This window comes from Mytilus edulis, chromosome 6 (assembly GCF_963676685.1).
Source record: "Mytilus edulis chromosome 6, xbMytEdul2.2, whole genome shotgun sequence".
NCBI classification, from domain to species: Eukaryota; Metazoa; Mollusca; class Bivalvia; order Mytilida; family Mytilidae; genus Mytilus; species Mytilus edulis.
This window is the reverse complement of record NC_092349.1, coordinates 75686661-75706399: the sequence shown is the minus strand read 5'-3', so window position 1 is coordinate 75706399 and position 19739 is coordinate 75686661. Positions and strand designations below refer to the sequence as shown.

Below are 19739 nucleotides of genomic sequence, written 5' to 3'. Positions count from 1 at the left end.
CAAAGCGACAACCACCCGACCATAGAGCAAACAACAGCCAGTGCATAGAATGAAAAGCTCGGATTATATTTTATTTTCAGATTCTGCTATATGAACGATGCCCACTTGATCACTAAATAGTTCAAAGTTTATTTTATGCATTTGTCCCATTGGATCTCTAATAAGTTAAAGGAGGTCACAGCAGAGTTTGATGTGTTTTAGTATTTGATTTTTCCAATTGAGAAGGCCTTTTCAATTTGAATATTCCTTGGAGTCCGGTATTTCTGTAAATTTACCTTTTCCATTGTGTCTAACATCTCCACAATGAAGGTAGGTTTAGAACGAAACTTTCCAAGAACAAAAAAAAAAGAATTTCAGTTGTTTTCATTTGTGAATTTTACACTGTTAAGTTGCAACATTGTATCAACGCATGTATAGAGACTACTTATCTTCATGTTGATCGGGTATTTCTCAGCCATCGTTAACAATTACATTAATATTTTTTTTGTATCATGCTACTGTTTCGATGAAAGGTTATAGCCCATGTTTTTATTTTTAGCTAGATAAAATTAGACTTTATTCAACTGACATCAGATTTATTCGTATATAAATTGGATAATATCATTTTCCTAGCTAAATTTTTAATTGTCTCTTCACGTTAGAAAGAGATTTCAGTCATTATTTGTATTATTTGCTGAACTTTCAATTTCAGTTTTCGGGACAATTTCATTGCTGTCATTAAGGACAGATCGGATAGCATAAAAATACCGAAATGCAAATTTGTATTTCTATATTGAAATCAAGCTCATTATCAAACGAATAAACTATTGATGGAGCTAAGTTTTTAATTTTCAATTTCCGATGTGATGGCATTTATCATCCTAAATTAAAACATTATATCGACATAATTATTCACCTACCGCTACTTATCTCTTATATTAATACACCGTACCAAGCTACACTATGATGCAGACTAATGCCACTCGTTCAACTGGATAGAACTAACTGTAAAATTGGAAGAATCTTGGTGCTTGAGCAGAACAAGAAATAAAGCACCACGGGATGTTAAGCTGACACCATGTTTAGTTAATTGTCGTTATGCAAAGTCAAATCCATCGTAATGGTTATCTATTGAAGATACAAACACCGATTGTATTTATAATCCTATCAGTGTCAGAAATATTGGTTTTATTCCAAAGTATAAATAAACAGCATCTTGAAGATATTAAACTAAAAAATAACTGTTGTATATAATTTTCATGGTGTCTGCGGGTTTAACTTTTTCATTAATAACGGCATATAAAAGTTAAATCATCCGTTTTTGATTTAACCATTTTCGAACAATACATGTGTACTGTTCAAAAACAGAAGGGATTTTTTTGTAAAATTTTAAAGATTTAGCAAAATCATTTTACCAAAACGTAAATAGCGACATCTGCCCTAATGTAGGCTTGATATAATTATAACATGTTTAAATATAGAAATGGGTTTTTCTGATAAACGTAATGATATTATTCTAAGTTTCCTTCAAATGTTCATTTTAATTAACTATGCCTGTTGCAATTGTTGTCCATTGATGTGTTTTATCATTTGATTTTGTCATTGAAGTAGGGATTTTCCGTTTTGAATTTTCCTCGGAGTTGAGTATTTTTGTGATTTTACTTTTTCTTTATAGAATTACATTTTTCGGCACGGAAGATTTTTATGTATTTTATTTTAGATTTCAAATATTTTAATGCTCGTGATAGACTTACTACTTAAAAAGATATATATATATATATATATATTAAAACTCGTCATAGAAACCAGGATTGAAATTTTGTATTTACGTCAGACGCGCGTTTCTTCTACAAAAGACTCACCAGTGACAATCGAATAAAGAAAAGTTTAAAAGGCCAAATGCAGTACGTAGTTGAAGAGCTTTGGGGACATATATTACTATTTATCAATTTGTCAGATATTTTACTTAATGTTTACACAGATATATAAATATGTTGAGGTAGTACGGTTTTAGCTTCAGAAATTGAGGGTAAACGATCTACAGAAAAAATGTAATGCACTTTCTTGAATTAGTGCAATAAAATTAAAGTAATGAGATCTGACAAAAACTTGCTAACCCTCGTATCATTTGCATTTGACAGACCCGAGCAAGGATGTATTTCGGTGATTGTCTTTAGTTTTTATAATAGTTTTGCCTATAGGGAAATTTTGTGATAAATCTTTGGTCGTCTTGAACAATTTGTTTTGTTATGCAGTCTGAGTATTGTATAGTTGGACACATTGTTAAGACACCTGTCTTTAGTTAAAGACATTTGACTTAACTATAGTTATCAAAGGTACCAGAAGTATAATTTTATACGCCAGACGCGCGTTTCGTCTACATCAGACTTATCAGTGACGCTCATATCAAAATAGGTATATAACAAAACAAGTACAAAATTCAACAGCATTGAGGACCGAAAAATCCCCAAAATTGTGCTAAATACGGCTCAGTTAATCTATGCCTTGGATAAGAAATTCTTTAGTTTTGTCCGAAAAATTCACAGTGTTGTGAACAGGAAATGTATCAAAATTACCATGTAATTGGTATATATGTATGTGTGGCTTTTATGTCTCACTGACATCTGTACGTATGACTATGATTAAGTATATACGATAATTTACGTTTGAAGTTGGATTCATAACAAACTGCATATATATATATATATTATAGTTAATTGCTATTAATAAGTATTGCAATATGCATTGTGTTTAAATGCAATATCAGTATTTAGTTCTATTTTTATCTTTAATTAATCCTAATTCTATCTTACTTTTGAGATATAGTTTTTCATATGTGACGTATTTTTTCTGCTGTTTCAGAAATTTCATATATTCAAATGTGACGTAATTTTTAATGCCTTCTCACGATTGTATGTGACGTAATTTTTAATGCCTTTTCACCATCGTATGTGACGTAATTTTTATTGCCTTTTCACCATCGTATGTGACGTCATTTTCATAATTTACTGCGTTGAGGCCTGGACTGAGTCGGGTGTGTCTATTCTGTGTTGGTCATTCATTATGTATTCGTGTTTGTTTTATGTAATAAGTTAATACTTCAGTTTCATTATATGTATATCTGTTATATTCATTTGATAAAATTTACTGTTTGCAATAGCATTAATTGTTCTAAATAATAAGGATGTTCTTATCCCAAGTATAAAAACTTAGCCGTATTTGACACAACCTTTTTCAACTTTTGATCTTCAGTGCTGTACAACTTAATACTTTTTTTCGCTTTCGATTTTTTATATCTGGGCGTCACTGGTGAGTCTTGTGTGGACGAGGCGCGTTTTTGGTGTATTAAAATTTAAACCTGATGCTTTTTGTTATTCATTAATCATGTGTTTCTTTGTCTAATACGTTTTCCTATTTATTCATGTTATTTGTATTGTAGTCCTGTAATATGATGTTGTCATTTCTATGTTATATTTAACATTGCCATTAAAGTGCGAGGTTTGGCATGCCACAAAACCAGGTTCAACCCACCATTTTTTCCTTTAAAAATGTCCTGTACCAAGTCAGGAATATGGCCATTGTTATATTATAGTTTGTTTCTGTGTGTGTTACAATTTAACGTTGCGTCGTTTGTTTTCTCTTATTTTTGAGTGTAAATTGACATTGCGATAAGACATATCACGGTACTTGTCTATCCCAAATTCATGTATTTGGTTTTAATGTTATATTTGTTATTCTCGTGGGATTTTGTCTGATGTTTGGTCCGTTTCTGTGTGAATTAGTTACATTGTAGTGTTGTGTCGTTGGTCTCCTCTTATATTTATGCGTTTCCCTCAGTTTTAGTTTGTTACCCCGATTTTGTTTTTTGTCCATGGATTTATGAGTTTGAACAGCGGTATACTACTGTTGCCTTTATTTATTTAATAGGAATTATATATTTCAAAACTGTTTCAAGTTGTTCAGTAAGATTTTATGTTATAAAAATAGAAGATTTAAATCTTACACGACTTTGTTACTGCGTATAGCTAGAGATAGTCACTGTAAAAAAACAACGATCAAAACACGCATAGGCAAGATAGGATGATCTTTGTGATCAGGTTCTTCATTACTCTATATTTTGTCCTCTTATATGCGTAGTTTCTTTCGGTCGTTATCTTCTTACAATTCTATGTATGTATCATATAGTTACTTTCAGAGCTTGCAAGTGTTTAAGTATGAGTGTTCCTAGTTAGTACGCAAAATACTGCAAAGCGCTTTGGAAGCACGTTATTCATAGGGTGTTATTTACAAATACGTATGTTGTTTGGTTTTTCCCTGTTTAGGATTCCTTGGGTGAATTTTGAATTTCATATGCAAACGTCACATAAACAATTAAGATGTGGTACGGAAGCTATGAGAGTAATTGTCAATTTAAAATGGTATGAAATTGAACATTTATCAAATTCATCAAATGGCGTAACAATAAAAGAATAATGATATTTACATCCTAATTTATGCATATCAAGAATGAATGATTATATAATATGTATTATTTAATTCTTTGTTTGAAATTGGGATTTCACGTGTGCCAAATCTGATGAACGAATGCATTTTCGCATTACCTTTTACATATGGAAAAATAAGACTTAATCTCTTACATTATTTCGATATCTACATTACTAATTGTCTCCTTATCGCTAAATAATATCTCCACAACATTGTTTGTTGGTTGATATAATTAACGAATCGTAATGACATTTACAATGTCGATTCCACTGAGCTTATCAAAATAAATTTGCAAAAGAATCAATAAATTGCATATAAAAAATTGTATATAACCTTTGATAATTTTGAGAGTTGGCAGATAAAAGTGTAATGAATTGATCAATGAAGGCTCTTATTGCAGAATTAAAATTCATGATCGACAACATATTTTGTATGAAATACAAAGTACATTTTACTTTATAAATGGTCTTTAGTCGGAAGTTACAAAGGAAATTGTACATTGGTTTGTCTGTGGTAATAGGGAAAAAGCTTCCGCTTTCGTTTTTGTTTTATTAAAGACTTGTCATGTCATCAGTAAACCTATGACGCACTTTGTATACAGCTTTTAGATGTTTTTGTAGACAATAAAAGTATACGTCAACATACGGTCTTCAAAAATGATATTAGTCTTGCTCATTTTTGCCGGATATGCAGAGTATGGTTGCACCAAGAATCGTGATGTTTTTTGGTGGCATTATGTATTTTTATATTGATTGGAAGGTATTAAGTCTTATCTATTCCTTGTCGATGGATGCCCTTGATATCGGAAAGAAAGACAGCTCTTGCATCCTATATCTGCTATAGCAGAGTTTGTAACAGTATTTGAGATTTTAGTCATGTTTAAACCAAATTCTTCATTATATATTTTACTACCCCCTTGCGGATCGTGTCAAGGCCTAGCATAGCTGGTCATCGCGGCATTCTAGAAGTTACACTACCTTGTAACGGCCTGCAATTTTTCTTCTTTCAACATAATCGTACCTTCGTCATTAAAAGTATGACCATTCCGCAGTAGTACCATCTGCTGTTTTAACATTAACCGAAAAAATAACTAATGTTAGTTGATTAATTAAATGAATTGAACAAGGTTTGTGATTGCCATTATTATGGCAAGGTTTTTTTTTAAGTTTCTAAAAGTCTTGAAAACTTAGAAAGCATAACTTAGTTCACCTTAATTTGTAAATCCGAGTTTTTCTGTAATTTACTTTTCTATTGTCAATGGATATAGTATTTTCCATATCCCGACATATATATATTCAATAAAAGATTTACATGTTTTTAAATTATTTCGATGTAATGCCACATGAATGCATGCGTACAAAAGTCGCATACCCAATTGAAATATGAAAAAAATAAAATATTAATTGGTGCGTTTAAGCATTACAATTCACGGTGACGCTTAATTTCAAATTCAAATGGTTAAGATGTATAAAAACTTGGCTTTAAGACCAAGAGTCACACAACAGATTACGCAAATTCTTGTAAATTGAGCCATGCCTAAGGGAATTGGAATTGAAGTATCAATAAAGGCAACAGTAGTATACCGCTGTTCAAACTCATAAATCCATGGACAAAAAACAAAATCGGGGTAACAAACTAAAACTGAGGGAAACGCATTAAATATAAGAGGAGAACAACGACACTACAATGTAACACACACAGAAACGGACCAAGCATCATATACTCTTCATATTTGTTCTAGTTTGGCAATTTTGATCTGAGCGTCACTGTTGAGTCTTATGTAGTCGAAACTTCCTTTTGGCGTATTAAATTATAAGCCTGGTACCTTTGATTAATAAAATTAATAAAAATACTATTCTTAAATTATCAACTGTTCTAGATAAGTTTTTTATAAATCATGTCACTACCGACCCTACGTCTGCTTTTATATTTCAAGCAAAATCCTTTACAATTAATTTGAATACAATCGTTTTAGTTAGTATCAAATCATATAAGTAATTTTAAACGTTTGATGCGTTAAATATATTCATAGAATTGCATTTCAGTCAAAGATATTGTGGATATTAACTGTGTTGTTTGAAAAACCAATTTCATATCATGCGATATACGAAAACCACTGTAGGATGCAGCCTTTGCTTCTTGTTTTCGTGTGATAGGTTAGCTGTATTGAGGAGATAAGAATTCGTTAGTCGCAATCGATGACGCCATAAGTATTACGCTGTGTTGCATTAACTATAAATCTTATACTGTCTTTGATAATACCGGGTTTTTAGAAACAAAGTATACCATTTAAAACCAAAAAAAAATTAAAAAAGGTTGCTTTTGTGGTGATTTGGTAAAACGGATAAGTTTTGCAGAAATAAGTATTCTTTATTCGAAAAGATGACTTCGAAATAAATAAATACAGTATATGTCATCAAATTAACGGATACGTCGTTCGGTTTGAATATCTTTATAAATATAAAATATTTTAGGGTTTGACCTTTTTGAAACACAGATTTTAATTAATATAGATTGATTTGACTCACATGTATTTCTTTGCTACATCTTAGTTAATGACATAAAACCGAAATCAATTAAATCCTTCTGGTTGACATGATTTATAGCATACAGTGCTCGAAAGGTTTTTGTCAAATACAGCAATGGTAACATATTCCAAGGGTAGAAAATACCTAATTTTGAATAAATCGAGTAAACAAATTTATGCGTGTATATTTTATCAAGAATAGGCTTCGGACGAAGCAAGCTTAAAATTGTTACCTTCATGATATTGTTCTCCCATTTGACGTTATATTCTTTTTGCAGTAATTTTTTGAAATATTTCAAGAACTAAACATATTATTATTTTTTCAAACATTTTATTTCATGAACTCCAAAATAAGCGAGACTAGATATATATGTTATGATGGTATGATACTAAACCCCTAACGGGAAGGATTGTGCCTGATGTTCATATGATGAAATCATAATCTTTCAATCAGTTTAATTGAAGTCTGGAGCTGGCATGTCAGTTAACTGCTAGCTATATAGTAGTCTGTTGTTATTTATGTATTATTGTCATTTTGTTTATTTTCTTTGGTTACATCTTCTGACATCAGACTCGGATTTCTCTTGAACTGAATTTTAATGTGCGTATTGTTATGCGTTTACTTTACTACATTGGTTAGAGGTATAGGGGGAGGGTTGAGATCTCACAAACATGTTTAACCCCGCCGCATTTTTGCGCCTGTCCCAAGTCAGGAGCCTCTGACCTTTGTTAGTCTTGTATTATTTTAATTTTAGTTTCTTGTGTACAATTTGGAAATTAGTATAGCGTTCATTATCACTGGACTAGTATATATTTGTTTAGGGGCCAGCTGAAGGACGCCTCCGGGTGCGGGAATTTCTCGCTACATTGAAGACCTGTTGGTGACCCTCTGCTGTTGTTTTTTATTTGGTCGGGTTGTTGTCTCTTTGACACATTCCCCATTTCTATTCTCAATTTTATGTTGACAGTTTAAGCAATTCATGCAATGCATTATGATTCATCACCATGCTTACACTCAGTCAGGAAAAGGACATATTCAACAAATTTACATTTTAATATAATATACTTGCCACGAATGATCCAGTACAGCAAAACGATGTTGCAAGAGAGGTGAAACACATAGTAAAATTTGCATATACTTTTACGATCGTAACGTATTTACCGAGGTAAGTAACCAATATACGATGGTCTGTATATGTGTTACATCTGAGAATTTGTTGATGCAGGCCTGTTTTCTTTCTGCTCTATGAAATATTCTGTATCAATTTAATCAAAATGAGTTTAAAAGCAAGATGTTATTTAAGTGCCATTATGCGTACACATTTATTATCAATTTGAGTGAGTCCGGGTCCGGAAAAATAGTTGAGAGAGAAGAAAAATCATAGTTCTTTATATATGCAAAATTGTAAAAATTATGAAAGAAGATTTTTTGGAATGGATGTTTATAAATATTAATGAATACATATCTGGTTGACAACACTAGTTAAATATATCTCATCACATCTTATGGCCCTTTTGTCTGTTATAAGAAAGTTAGTTAATAATTCAGAATGATTTTTGGTCGATCATCTAAACGACTGGCTATGTTTATCGGTCCATTTGATGATTTTTGTCAAGTAACGATCTAGGGTCTATTTGTGTCTTTTGATAATTATTTTAATTATTTAAATGCCCTTTAAATAATAATTATATTTACTGAAATAAATCATTCATTTATTGCTAGAGATAAACAATGACATGAATTTATGGAATAAAACATTTGATTTTTTCATAATTGAGTCATAATTGTCAATCATTCTAATTAAAACATAAGCAATTGTCAATATAGAAATAATTTTGAATTTAAAAGAGTGATGAATTGGTTTATAAAAGTGTCATTCTAAACATACAATGGATGCTATTTCATAAAAAGATAATCAATAACATTATTAAATTGTAAGGTGACTTACTATTAGAGACTTAAAGGAATATACCTTTTCCTCGTATATTAGTATTTGATACTCGATAGTAGCTTTCGCTCAATACTAGTATTTGTCTATATTTTTACAAAAATAACCAACATGTTCATAATAAAAAGGTTAATTACTTAAGTGAATCATACCAAAACAAAATACAAAACAAAAAAAAACAACAAAAAAAACCAAAAAACTGCACCTGATTTCTGTAAAAAAAAAAAGAGGTCAAAATTATCTTCACTATTTACAATAGAGAGTTCGTACTAAAAGTAATTAGAAATAGATATATGGGCGGATTAGTAAATGGAAAGTTCTCATATTCATCCAGTATTACTATTAAAAAATCAGCAGATGTTGTTTGATTGCCAACCAGCAAACGAAACTTGCTTTCATGATGATAAAAAAACTTATTTCCATTCACACTTTATTTCCCAATGATTTTGCTTATATTTGTTTTTCTTTTCCTGCCTTAAATAAAATTACTTTTACCAAGACTTAATTTCTATTACAAAAGTATTGTTTTTTCATTTTACAGTTACTGAAAACACTAATACTAACTATCAGTTGGTCTTTAACCCTACATCAATGTCATGGGTTAGTGCTGCCACCTGGTGTGAGGTAAAGGATGGAAATCTTGTTAGTTTGGATTCACAAGCAGCAATATTAATGGTAGAATGGTATAAAGACAACGACTGGAGTGCTCAATGGTATTTCATGCCTTCTTGTCTTGCAATACAATAATTATTTTTCAATAAATACACGACTAAAGGGTTAAAGATGTGTTGACTAAATATCAATATCTTTGACTTAAGATTGAAAAGGACATTTTTCTTCTTCAGATAACCAATTTGACTAATGAATAAATAGAAGACATCAGAGTCATTGTATACTCAATGCAAAAGTTCTGTATGGTTTATGTTAGTGAAGCAATAACCAAATCACACAGTATCTTTTCGCAGTTACCATTATCTTTTATCTTGTTTCCAGTGCAGCATTTTTTTTTAAATTGTTTCTTCTAAAATCCCTTTTTAGACATTTTGATTACATTTCGCCTAGTTGCATTTTGATTTTCGCCTCTCCTAGAGACATGAGATTCGTGACAAATTTTTTTCTTCTCAAATATACGAATGAAATGGTAACTTTGGAATGACTAATGTAAAAAACATTCAAAAATGAAAGCCAACGTTCTTATCTATATAAAAACTAAAAAGGAGAAACACTTATGAACAATATCAACAAACGCAAACTAATGAACATCAGGTTCCTGACATAGAACAGGTTCGAAAATTTCAGCTGGTTTTAACGTTTTAATAGGTACCAACCTTTACAATAACCCAAAACAATAGTGCAACATCACAACATTGAAAGACACACTATAAAAAATCCATTTAAATAGCTTCACTCAATCAAAAGACCGTTAAACAAACAGTGAACAAAGAAATTTTATCTATAACACAATGTAATTACTAAATCAATAAAAGCAGGGGTGTATGAATAAAGGCAACAGTAGTATACAGCTGTGAAATGTTAAAACATTTCAGAAAGCAAACTATAACCTTGAACAAAAATCCTTGTCGCAAAATAAAAAAGGTGACCTTATAATCTTATTACGAAAAAAAAACAAAACACGACACCCGAAATTGAACGAGCATTTCAAAATTATGAATGCCAATTATATGTTGAAGATTGTGTACGTCATTTTTTATTAATAACAAACAACAGAACTATGTCAATTGAATCTGCTTTGATATAATAGATAACTGCACTTGCATGTTTTCTAAATAAAAAAATGTTGTTTGCTACGGAGATTGACAATATCGTCAAGTTATCGCAATTACAATGGGTTTTAATTGTGCACTACATATTGCGGACCAGCTTTAGTATTGCTACGGAGAATACTTGTTAACTAAATCAGCCACGAACGATCGAAATAACATCTGATCCACAAAAGATTTTTTTTAAATAATGGTACTTCCTTTATAACTTATTGGTTTTACTTTGCGTATTGCTGTGTGTTTGTTTATTCTTCATTAGTTAAAGGTGTAGGGAAAGGATTTAGATATTACAAAACATGTTTAACCCCGTCGCGTTTTAAGCCTGTCCGATATCAGGAACTTCTAGTCTTGTTTTGCTTTGTTCATTCAAATGCTTTGAAGTATGGCGGCTTTTTTCGCTGAACTTGATCCATGTTTGTTTAGGAGCCAGCTGAAGCCCGAATCAGACTGACAAATTGTTTCGCTGGGTTGAGGACCATTTAGTGGTCTTGGACTGTTGTCTGCTCTTTTAGTCGGTTTGTTGTCTCTATGACACATTCCACGTGTCCTTTCACAATTTTTTTTATTACATGTTTAAAAGGAAATAAATGTAGACATAAACAAGTAATCTTGTTAAATCAAAACGATATTACTTTCTTGAACAAAATCGACAGATGCAATCCTCCAGCACAAGATAATCTAATCTAAAACAAGGGGGTTAATATGAGTGAATTCATAATTCAAAGTTTAACGTCAATAGTATTGTGAACGACACCAGATAACAACGTTACTCTTTTTAGGGTGTTGGTCGCTAGGAAATTCATAAAAATTTCCGTCATGCTATAAAGAGTAAATTGTTCCGGTTAAAAATAAACCGCGGTATGGCATGTTCGGAAAAAGTCCATATATCTCATCTTCTTTTCCGTCTTTGCGAAATCATGGGCATTTCATGTGAAGAAGTGTAGTTCCTCCAATATTTTCACATTAACCAATATAGCTAGCAGTTATCCTGACTCATCCTCGGTCTGCGAGAATTTGGAATGTGAGTCGAGATGTATTTGTTCGTACAGTTTTTAATCGAGAAATACTTTTATTTTCGTGAAGCTTATGCTTGATCTACGTAAGGTAGCTTCCATATAACTTCGAACGTTCCTTATGATAGTTTCCCACCAAATTACATCACTTTGAAGTTTCCTATTCGAATCTAACATAAATCGTCTTTGTCGTGCGTATTCTTATACGGGTATACATGTTGTTTCATCATTTTCGCTCGTATCAAAGATGTGACGATCCAACGTTTCAATGAACATGAAATTTTTTTTTAAAGAATCATATATGCATGAAATGTTGTTCATGGTACAGATGCTGAGATGCATAAACGAGAATGCAACAAATTCCATTTTCTACATAAGAAAATACCTGCATCATTCGTTTGGTGTGTTCGAGCTTTTGATTTTGCCATTTGATTATGGACTTTCCTTGTGAATTTTCCTCGGAATTCAGTATTTTTGTAATTTTCTATTTCCCCATTAAGTTCGTCAATTCTTTTATTCTATAAATTATCGATGAACAAGTTTTAAAAAGAAAATTTAAAAAAGTGTGAGAATAAAATGTAAAGATATTTGCATTTTGAAATAAAAACGTTTCAGATATAAAATAGAAACCATCCTGTCAACAATTTAGGCACCAAAAGTGTCACCGATTGAAAATCAATATCTAGTAAACGATTCATTTTTCTTTTTTTTTATAATAGTTAATATTAAAACAAAGATTTAACATCGATGTCCCAATTTTTGACAATTTTACCTATTATTCTGTTTGTTTGCTCATATAATGTTGTCAACATAATGGAATTATATGGGGCTGTCATATTAGTGAGATTTTAACTAGTTATGAAACCAGGTTTAATCAACCATATTTTACACAAGGAAATGTCTGTACCGCTTCAGAAATATGACACTTTTTTCCATTCGCTTGATGTGTTTGAGCTTTTGATTTTGTCATTTGATAAAGCACTTTCCGTTTTGATGTTTCCGTGGAGTCCACTATTTTTTGCTGCTTTATTTTTTACATAATTATTATAGATTATATCTAAAAAACATAAATGCATAAAAATTTAAAACAAATAAAACATAGAAGATTTCAGCATAAGAAAACAAAAGAAAACTCAAAGTGTGGTGACAGAAAATCAACATTTAATTAACATTCAACATGAAAAATTCATCAATATTGAACATTTTAAATTACTTCCCCCTTTGGGTGACACATCAAAGGAATAATCAGTATGAAATGCACACGTTCTAGAAGACCGGTGACATTTAACTATTCATTGAAATTCATATCAACACATCAAATATGTCATACCATTGAAAAATAATGTTGTAATATGATAATTCAAAATAGTTTAGAAAAGACCTTAACACCTCTAATCGTAATATCATAATTCGAATGATTTTATGTCGCTTGTTGCTTGTACCTGATCTAATCTTTAATCACCTCAGTTTCCTCTGCATTCATATTATCGCGTATTATCTTTTATTGCGAAAGACGTAATTACAGTTAGTTTTTTCCTGAAACAAATGGTATATTCAAATAAATTGGTTGTTAAAATTATTTATTTAGAAGCAGTGCCTATTATGTCGATGTTAGTGTTAGGGAATACATAATACATGTACTACAAAAGCCAGTATTTGGTATTCAAAATGCCAGGGAAAAATAAATCTTCTTTCAATTATTACTTTTGGCGAGTCGTACTGTACTTTTATTTACATTATGGCACGCCCTTGATAAAAGGACAAAGACTGTGTATAATTTTCATAAGTTTCATAAAAGACTCCACAACTAAACCAAAGACGACAATGTTTGAACATTATTTTGAAATCAAAAATACATTACAGATAAACATTCTCATAACTGCATAATTACTTAAGGTTCATATCAGTAAAAATATGCATTAACAATTATATTTCAAAAATTTTCTATTATAGGACAAGCCATGCATGGACCGGACTTTACTCCGTGGATCTTAATACCGGTTACTGGCAGGGGACATGCAACGCATTAGACTACTCATATTGGGCAACTGCAGAGACATATAGTTCCAGTTCACCTTGTACTTACATGGCAAGTAGTGATCTTCGTTGGTATTATGATGATTGCACGAGTCAACATCATGTGGTTTGTCAAGTTCCAAACGGTAATTAAACAACTTATTTAACAAATTTAACCCACCAAAATTTATTTGCTGTTCAATTATACACTTCAAAGTCAAAAATTGATTCTAAACAGTTTTCTCAATTCTTCTTTGACTGACACACTTTAACTAAAATGTGAAATGTTAATAGATATACTGTGAAATATAACAATGAAAAGATGTGGTATGATTTTCAACGATACAACTCTATACAAAAATCCAAATGAAACAGAAATAAACGTTAATAGGTCATCGTATGGTATTCAGCAGTTGGCAAAGTATATACCGCAAAGTCAGTTATAAAAGGCCCTGAAATGACAAATGTAAAATATTTCGAAAGAGAAAACTAACGGCCTAAGTTATGTACAAAATAATGAACGACATTTTTGTTTTACGACAACCACTGAACAGTTTGTTTTGGTATACAGTTAATAGTAAAATAGCAAAAATTAATTATTCCAAGGAACATTCAAATAGCTTGTCCTACAATGGAAATGTCCATTATCGAATGGTAAAATCAAACGCTCAAACACATCAAACGACTGAGAAACAACTGTTATAAAACTGACTTGGTACAGACATTTCCTCATGTGTAGAAAATGGTGGATTAAACCTTGTTTTAATAGCTAGCTAAATCTCTCACTTTTTTAAACAGTCGCATAAAATTCGGGTTTATAGTTAATGCAATTTAATTACTCATATTGGGATGACTATACACTTTGGCACACAGTGTTTTTTTGTGCTCCGTAATATAGCTATAGTTGACTTTACTACTTTTCGTAAACAAACATTCAATGTACGTCTTTCTCTATATTTCTTGTTACATAGACACTGGTTATCTTTTATTTTTTAAGAAGGATGTAGCTCTCTATTTCTTTATTACGAGTTTATTATTATCCTTTACTGACGCTCATCCAACAAATTTCATGAATTCAAAAATGTTGTTACAATTATGACGAAGGTAACTGTCTCATCTTCGTACATGGAATTATAACTATTAACATACAACGATGAAAGTTCATAGAAAAACTTAAACACAAACGTTTTACTAAAGTTTCTTTATATTAAATCAATGTTTCAAAAAATTTCAATATTCACACTTAAAATTAAGAAAACCAAATACTTATATTAAAGTTTTCGCTGATCGAAAAATGTTTTGTTTGTGTGCTCGTCTTGGGTCTGTTGTTCAACTTGTAATTAAACTAATCATTTGATAAAATCTAATCAGTCGTTAAAAGTTAATCGCATGATTAGTAAATACAATGAATAAATTGCGTTGTTTAACTAATTTTAATCATTGTATTTACTAATCATGCGATTAATTTTTAATCATATGATTAAGTTTAGGAAGTAAGCAAGTGTTTCCCACAATGCATTGTAAATCATAGCCTAAATAACTTCCCTTTTTGCATTAAATTATAACATTCTTCTTTTAAACAGTTTTTGGGTACCAATAATTATTGAAAAAATATCTTATAGCATGTTCATATTTTTTGTGGAAACATATACATATTTTGTTTTGTTTCCAGTTTAATGACATGTTCATAAATGGAAAAATAATTTCAGTGAAAAGTAATGTCCTGAGAATATGCCGATTTGTTTGGTTCCTGTTTACAATGAAATGGTTAAGGGTACATTTTGTATTAATAAACATTTGCATTTCACTTGAAATATTTCTATCATGCAGCATGTGGTTGTTCTAACTCAGAAACAATGTCAGTGATATGAATTGTCTCCGGTCCTTAATAAGAATGCATCAGATTCATGGCCATGATTATCATGTTTTTACCCCGGTTTTTCACATATCCAGATCATAATGATTCCTTTAAAAACCTGTCAGTTATGTTGTTGATTTAGTACAACCTTCTTCACATGCTAAATGACGAAATCATTGGGATTAATATCTCCGTTGACACGTAGATGAAGAGTGCTTTCTTTTATGTCCGCATTTCATCTAGTATGGCATGCCAAGTTAACATTTAAGATAATTTTTACGAATGGTGTATATCGCACAAGATATAAACGGAACTGAGATCGATTGTAGTTTATACGGCATAAGGAGATACAGAGGGACAATTTTAAATATAATTGTGTAAGTGTAATGGGATAATGCACAGTCCGTCAAAGTTGTAATTTAGTCAGGGTATCTTTTCAATATATTTTTTTTTTAAATTGAAATAACGACTTGTCCTTGATATTATTTGACAATACCCTGTCAGAAAAAAAATTCCCCATAAAAATAATAATAAAGATCAAAGAAAGCAATCCGACAGTAGGATATATCTTGGGTATCGGATATGCAAGTGGGACAATGGTGCATAATAATTAATATAAAGACAAGAAGATGTAGTATAATTGCCAACGAGACATCTCCCTTTTGGAGACCAAATGGTTTAGTGAGTTAACGAACATAAGTCACCGTACCGCCTCCAACAACAAGCAAAACTCATATCGATAAATAGGCTATAAATTTTAAAGGCCTAGATATGACAAATCACGGTAAAACAATTCAAACGAGAAAGCTATAGGCTTTATTTATGCACAAAACTATGGACGTAAAACAATGATATATATATATATATAGCAACAAACGACAACCACCGAATTACAAGCACATACAAATAGATGATTGTAAGCAAGTAGCAGTTGCTTATTTGATCCCTTTTGTGTGGTCTCTTTTACCATTGGATGAGATTGTGCAACAACTAACCAACAAAGATGGCTGCTTACCATGAATAAAATAACTATGGATTATGTTATTTTTTCTATTTTTTTTCGGCAAAAAGTGCAGATTCTTGTTTGAAATACATTATTTTAATTGCTGTTCGTTATATGTATGCATGAAGTGTTTGTAAGTAGACGTTCAACAAATTTATATCTCCTCTAAAATAACAATGTATTCTTTTAAACCTTTCAGAAGTTATAAACGCCTCTCTTTTTATATATGTTTTTGTGTTCGTGTGCGTTTTGTTATGTGTCTTCGTCTTTATTTGTTGTTCTGAATATGTAAGATGCTTACTTTTTATTTACCTAGTACGTTTACCATACTTTCAATTAAATCTAGACCTTTTCCTTTTGAATAAATGGTCCTTTACGTGTCGTGTCTGCAGTCTATTTATATTAGACAATCATGTCATGTTAACACTATCATACAAGACAACACATAATAAGATGCGATCGATACTTCCAATTATCTGCAAACATAATTTGTACGAATGGTCTATTGTCTTCTAATTTGTATGTTCTCATATATATAATATGATGAAATGTTTGTCATATAACTCGTGTGCTTCACGAATTATTTCCAATGTGAGTAGATTGCATAGGCGTACCATTTCTTTAATTCAGAAGTGCTTAAGTATCATAATTCGCGATTAATACTGTGATTGACTACGGAATCGTATATTTGTCTGAGTGTAATACAAATTATGCTCGATTCTTGATGTATTTAATTTGACGTTGTTTGTTTTTGGCGTCCTTCTGTTGGACATGTTGGTCTCATTGCTAATCACCATTGTACTCTCTGTGATTCCATGATTTGATTTGCGTCAACATCTAAATTTTGTAATTTTAACACTATAAATGCTGCATTTGTTTTCAGGTAATTGTAATTTTGATGACCAAAACATGGAAGTCGACAAATCGTTTGATTCACTGGATGCCGTATCTCTTCCTACATTAGACGATTGTAAAAATAGATGTGATGGTTATGAAGATGGGTCCAATCAATGTTGGGTAATTAAATACCATGCGTCTGCTGAGAACTGTTACCTGTACGTTTCTACTAACCCACGACAGTACTTATCAAACAAGGCAAACAGTAACAGAAATGTATTCTACAGTACTCGGGATTGTTTTTCAGGTATGAACAACATACATGAATTTAAATACTATTACTGTTTAATGTTAAGTGATAGTGATAAAATTTTATTTAAAGCACCCTATATAAATAAAAAATAATCCAAGGCGCTGTACGTTTATGAAGCAGGTTGATTAAAACAAATCAAAGACAAAAACATAAATCATACACTTTGTCCGAAAATACTGAAATAAAAATAAAACAAAAAATGTCTCCCATTAAAAAAAAATACGGACTTACATGTAATTATCAAAACGAAATACTGAAAATCAATAATCTTGTTAAAAGAGAAAAGATGTTTTAGTATTTTGTTAAGAAACGATACATAGCGTGAGTTGATACTATTATCATGTTATTATGAATCTGTGAGCTTGAATATTTTAATGGAACGAACTCTATAAGAGTGATTCCTCATATCCTGAAAGAAACCACCTATAACACTCCCGTTTCCAATCATTGATTTTGTTTTATCATGAAGCAATGCATGACCAATATGTAAATATTCTGATTATGACACTATACAACTTTTGAAAAAAAAGTTTTTTTTATTGTAGCGTCCATTGTGCAAGAGCCTGCACCAAGTGCATCTTTGGACATGCAAACACTAGTTGAAAACTGTATAGAAACAACAACAGCGGGATATTTATCTACACCTCCGCCAGAAACATCTCAATACCAACTGTTAACAACTAGAACGCACAATAATTATAAAAGTTCATATATCACAACAATGGCAAATAAAGATACAACTAAGTCAGGCACAACGATTTATATCGCACACAAAACTACGACCACCTTGTCAACAAATAAATTGACGTCCGAAACAACAATTCATATGAAAACTACCGAACCTTTCGTCACTATAAATAATGGAAAAACTACACATAATTCATTACGAACAGAGAAACCAATAACTGAAGGATTTCAGAGCACTAACAAATTGAATCAATCCATTACTTTATCCATAATGACGTCAGAATATGTCACAACTAAGGAGACTTTAATATCGACATCGAAGACGGTTTCAAATACGGGTACAGTAGCTAGCAGTGAAAATACTTCGGAGATGGACCGTTTCAATACAATTTTGTCTCTCTCATCCGAAAACTGCGTATGTCCATGTGATTTTGTTTCTAAAAATATAACTGCTGAAATGTTACAAAATCGAATAGATGAACTTAAAAGAATTTTAACGGTTGATAAAACTACTTTAAGTTCCTATATTCGGAAACACACCAGTGCCAAAGACAATAGACCTAGTTCAAAAGCCATTGGATCAATTGGAATTTTGCTACTTACGTTGACGATATGTTTTATAGTTCTTATTGATTTGTCAACTCTTTGTCAATATATTCAGTGCAAACAGTTGAAGAGAAAATATCTTAGAAGGAAAACGATGTAATCGACAAGAGAATAAGAGAATAAGTTGAACTGTTACTTAAATCTATATGGAACTGTTATTCAATTCTACATGGAACTCATTAATGTTATCATAACAATAGGATCAAACAATCTAAATTTAGTTGGAGAACATAAGGTACAATGTATGTAAACCAACACGCCAAACATTGTATATATAACATATTAAAAAAACAGACCAGGAATGAAAACTAATAATCATTTACGGAATAAGTTGATGTGGATTCACTTGAATGACACAAAAATCCATTAATACATAAAAGAACAATATAAATATACTGGTAAATAAACAGAATCCACTCAATCGTTCCAATACTATACAAAAACTTGAGAAATCATTCATCAACATTTTATCTATAAATTTAAAATCATAAATTACAACTCAAGATTACAACTTAGAAGCTGCCGTACTTTCGATTGACACATTTTGACATGAACGTATTACCTGTCAAGGTCCCATACATTCACATGACAGGATTACTTGACGAGGTTCCTGCCATATAATTGACTCTTTATTACATGACATAGTCACTTGACAAAGTTCCTTTCATTGAATCGACACATTATC

The 19739-nt window shown here is 31.1% G+C and overlaps 1 protein-coding gene across 1 annotated transcript in view; it reads left to right on the top strand.

The window, feature by feature from the left end:
• The window catches only part of LOC139528429 (serine-rich adhesin for platelets-like), a 28036-nt gene extending 8603 nt beyond the window's left edge, over window positions 1–19433 (top strand). The window contains exons 2-5 of the mRNA XM_071324398.1: window positions 9482–9653; window positions 13688–13896; window positions 17495–17755; window positions 18307–19433. Of these exons, the coding sequence (XP_071180499.1) occupies window positions 9482–9653; window positions 13688–13896; window positions 17495–17755; window positions 18307–19154 (1490 nt within the window). The 3' untranslated portion in view covers window positions 19155–19433. The remainder of the gene's footprint in view (window positions 1–9481; window positions 9654–13687; window positions 13897–17494; window positions 17756–18306) is intronic.
• Window positions 19434–19739: the final 306 nt, after the last annotated feature.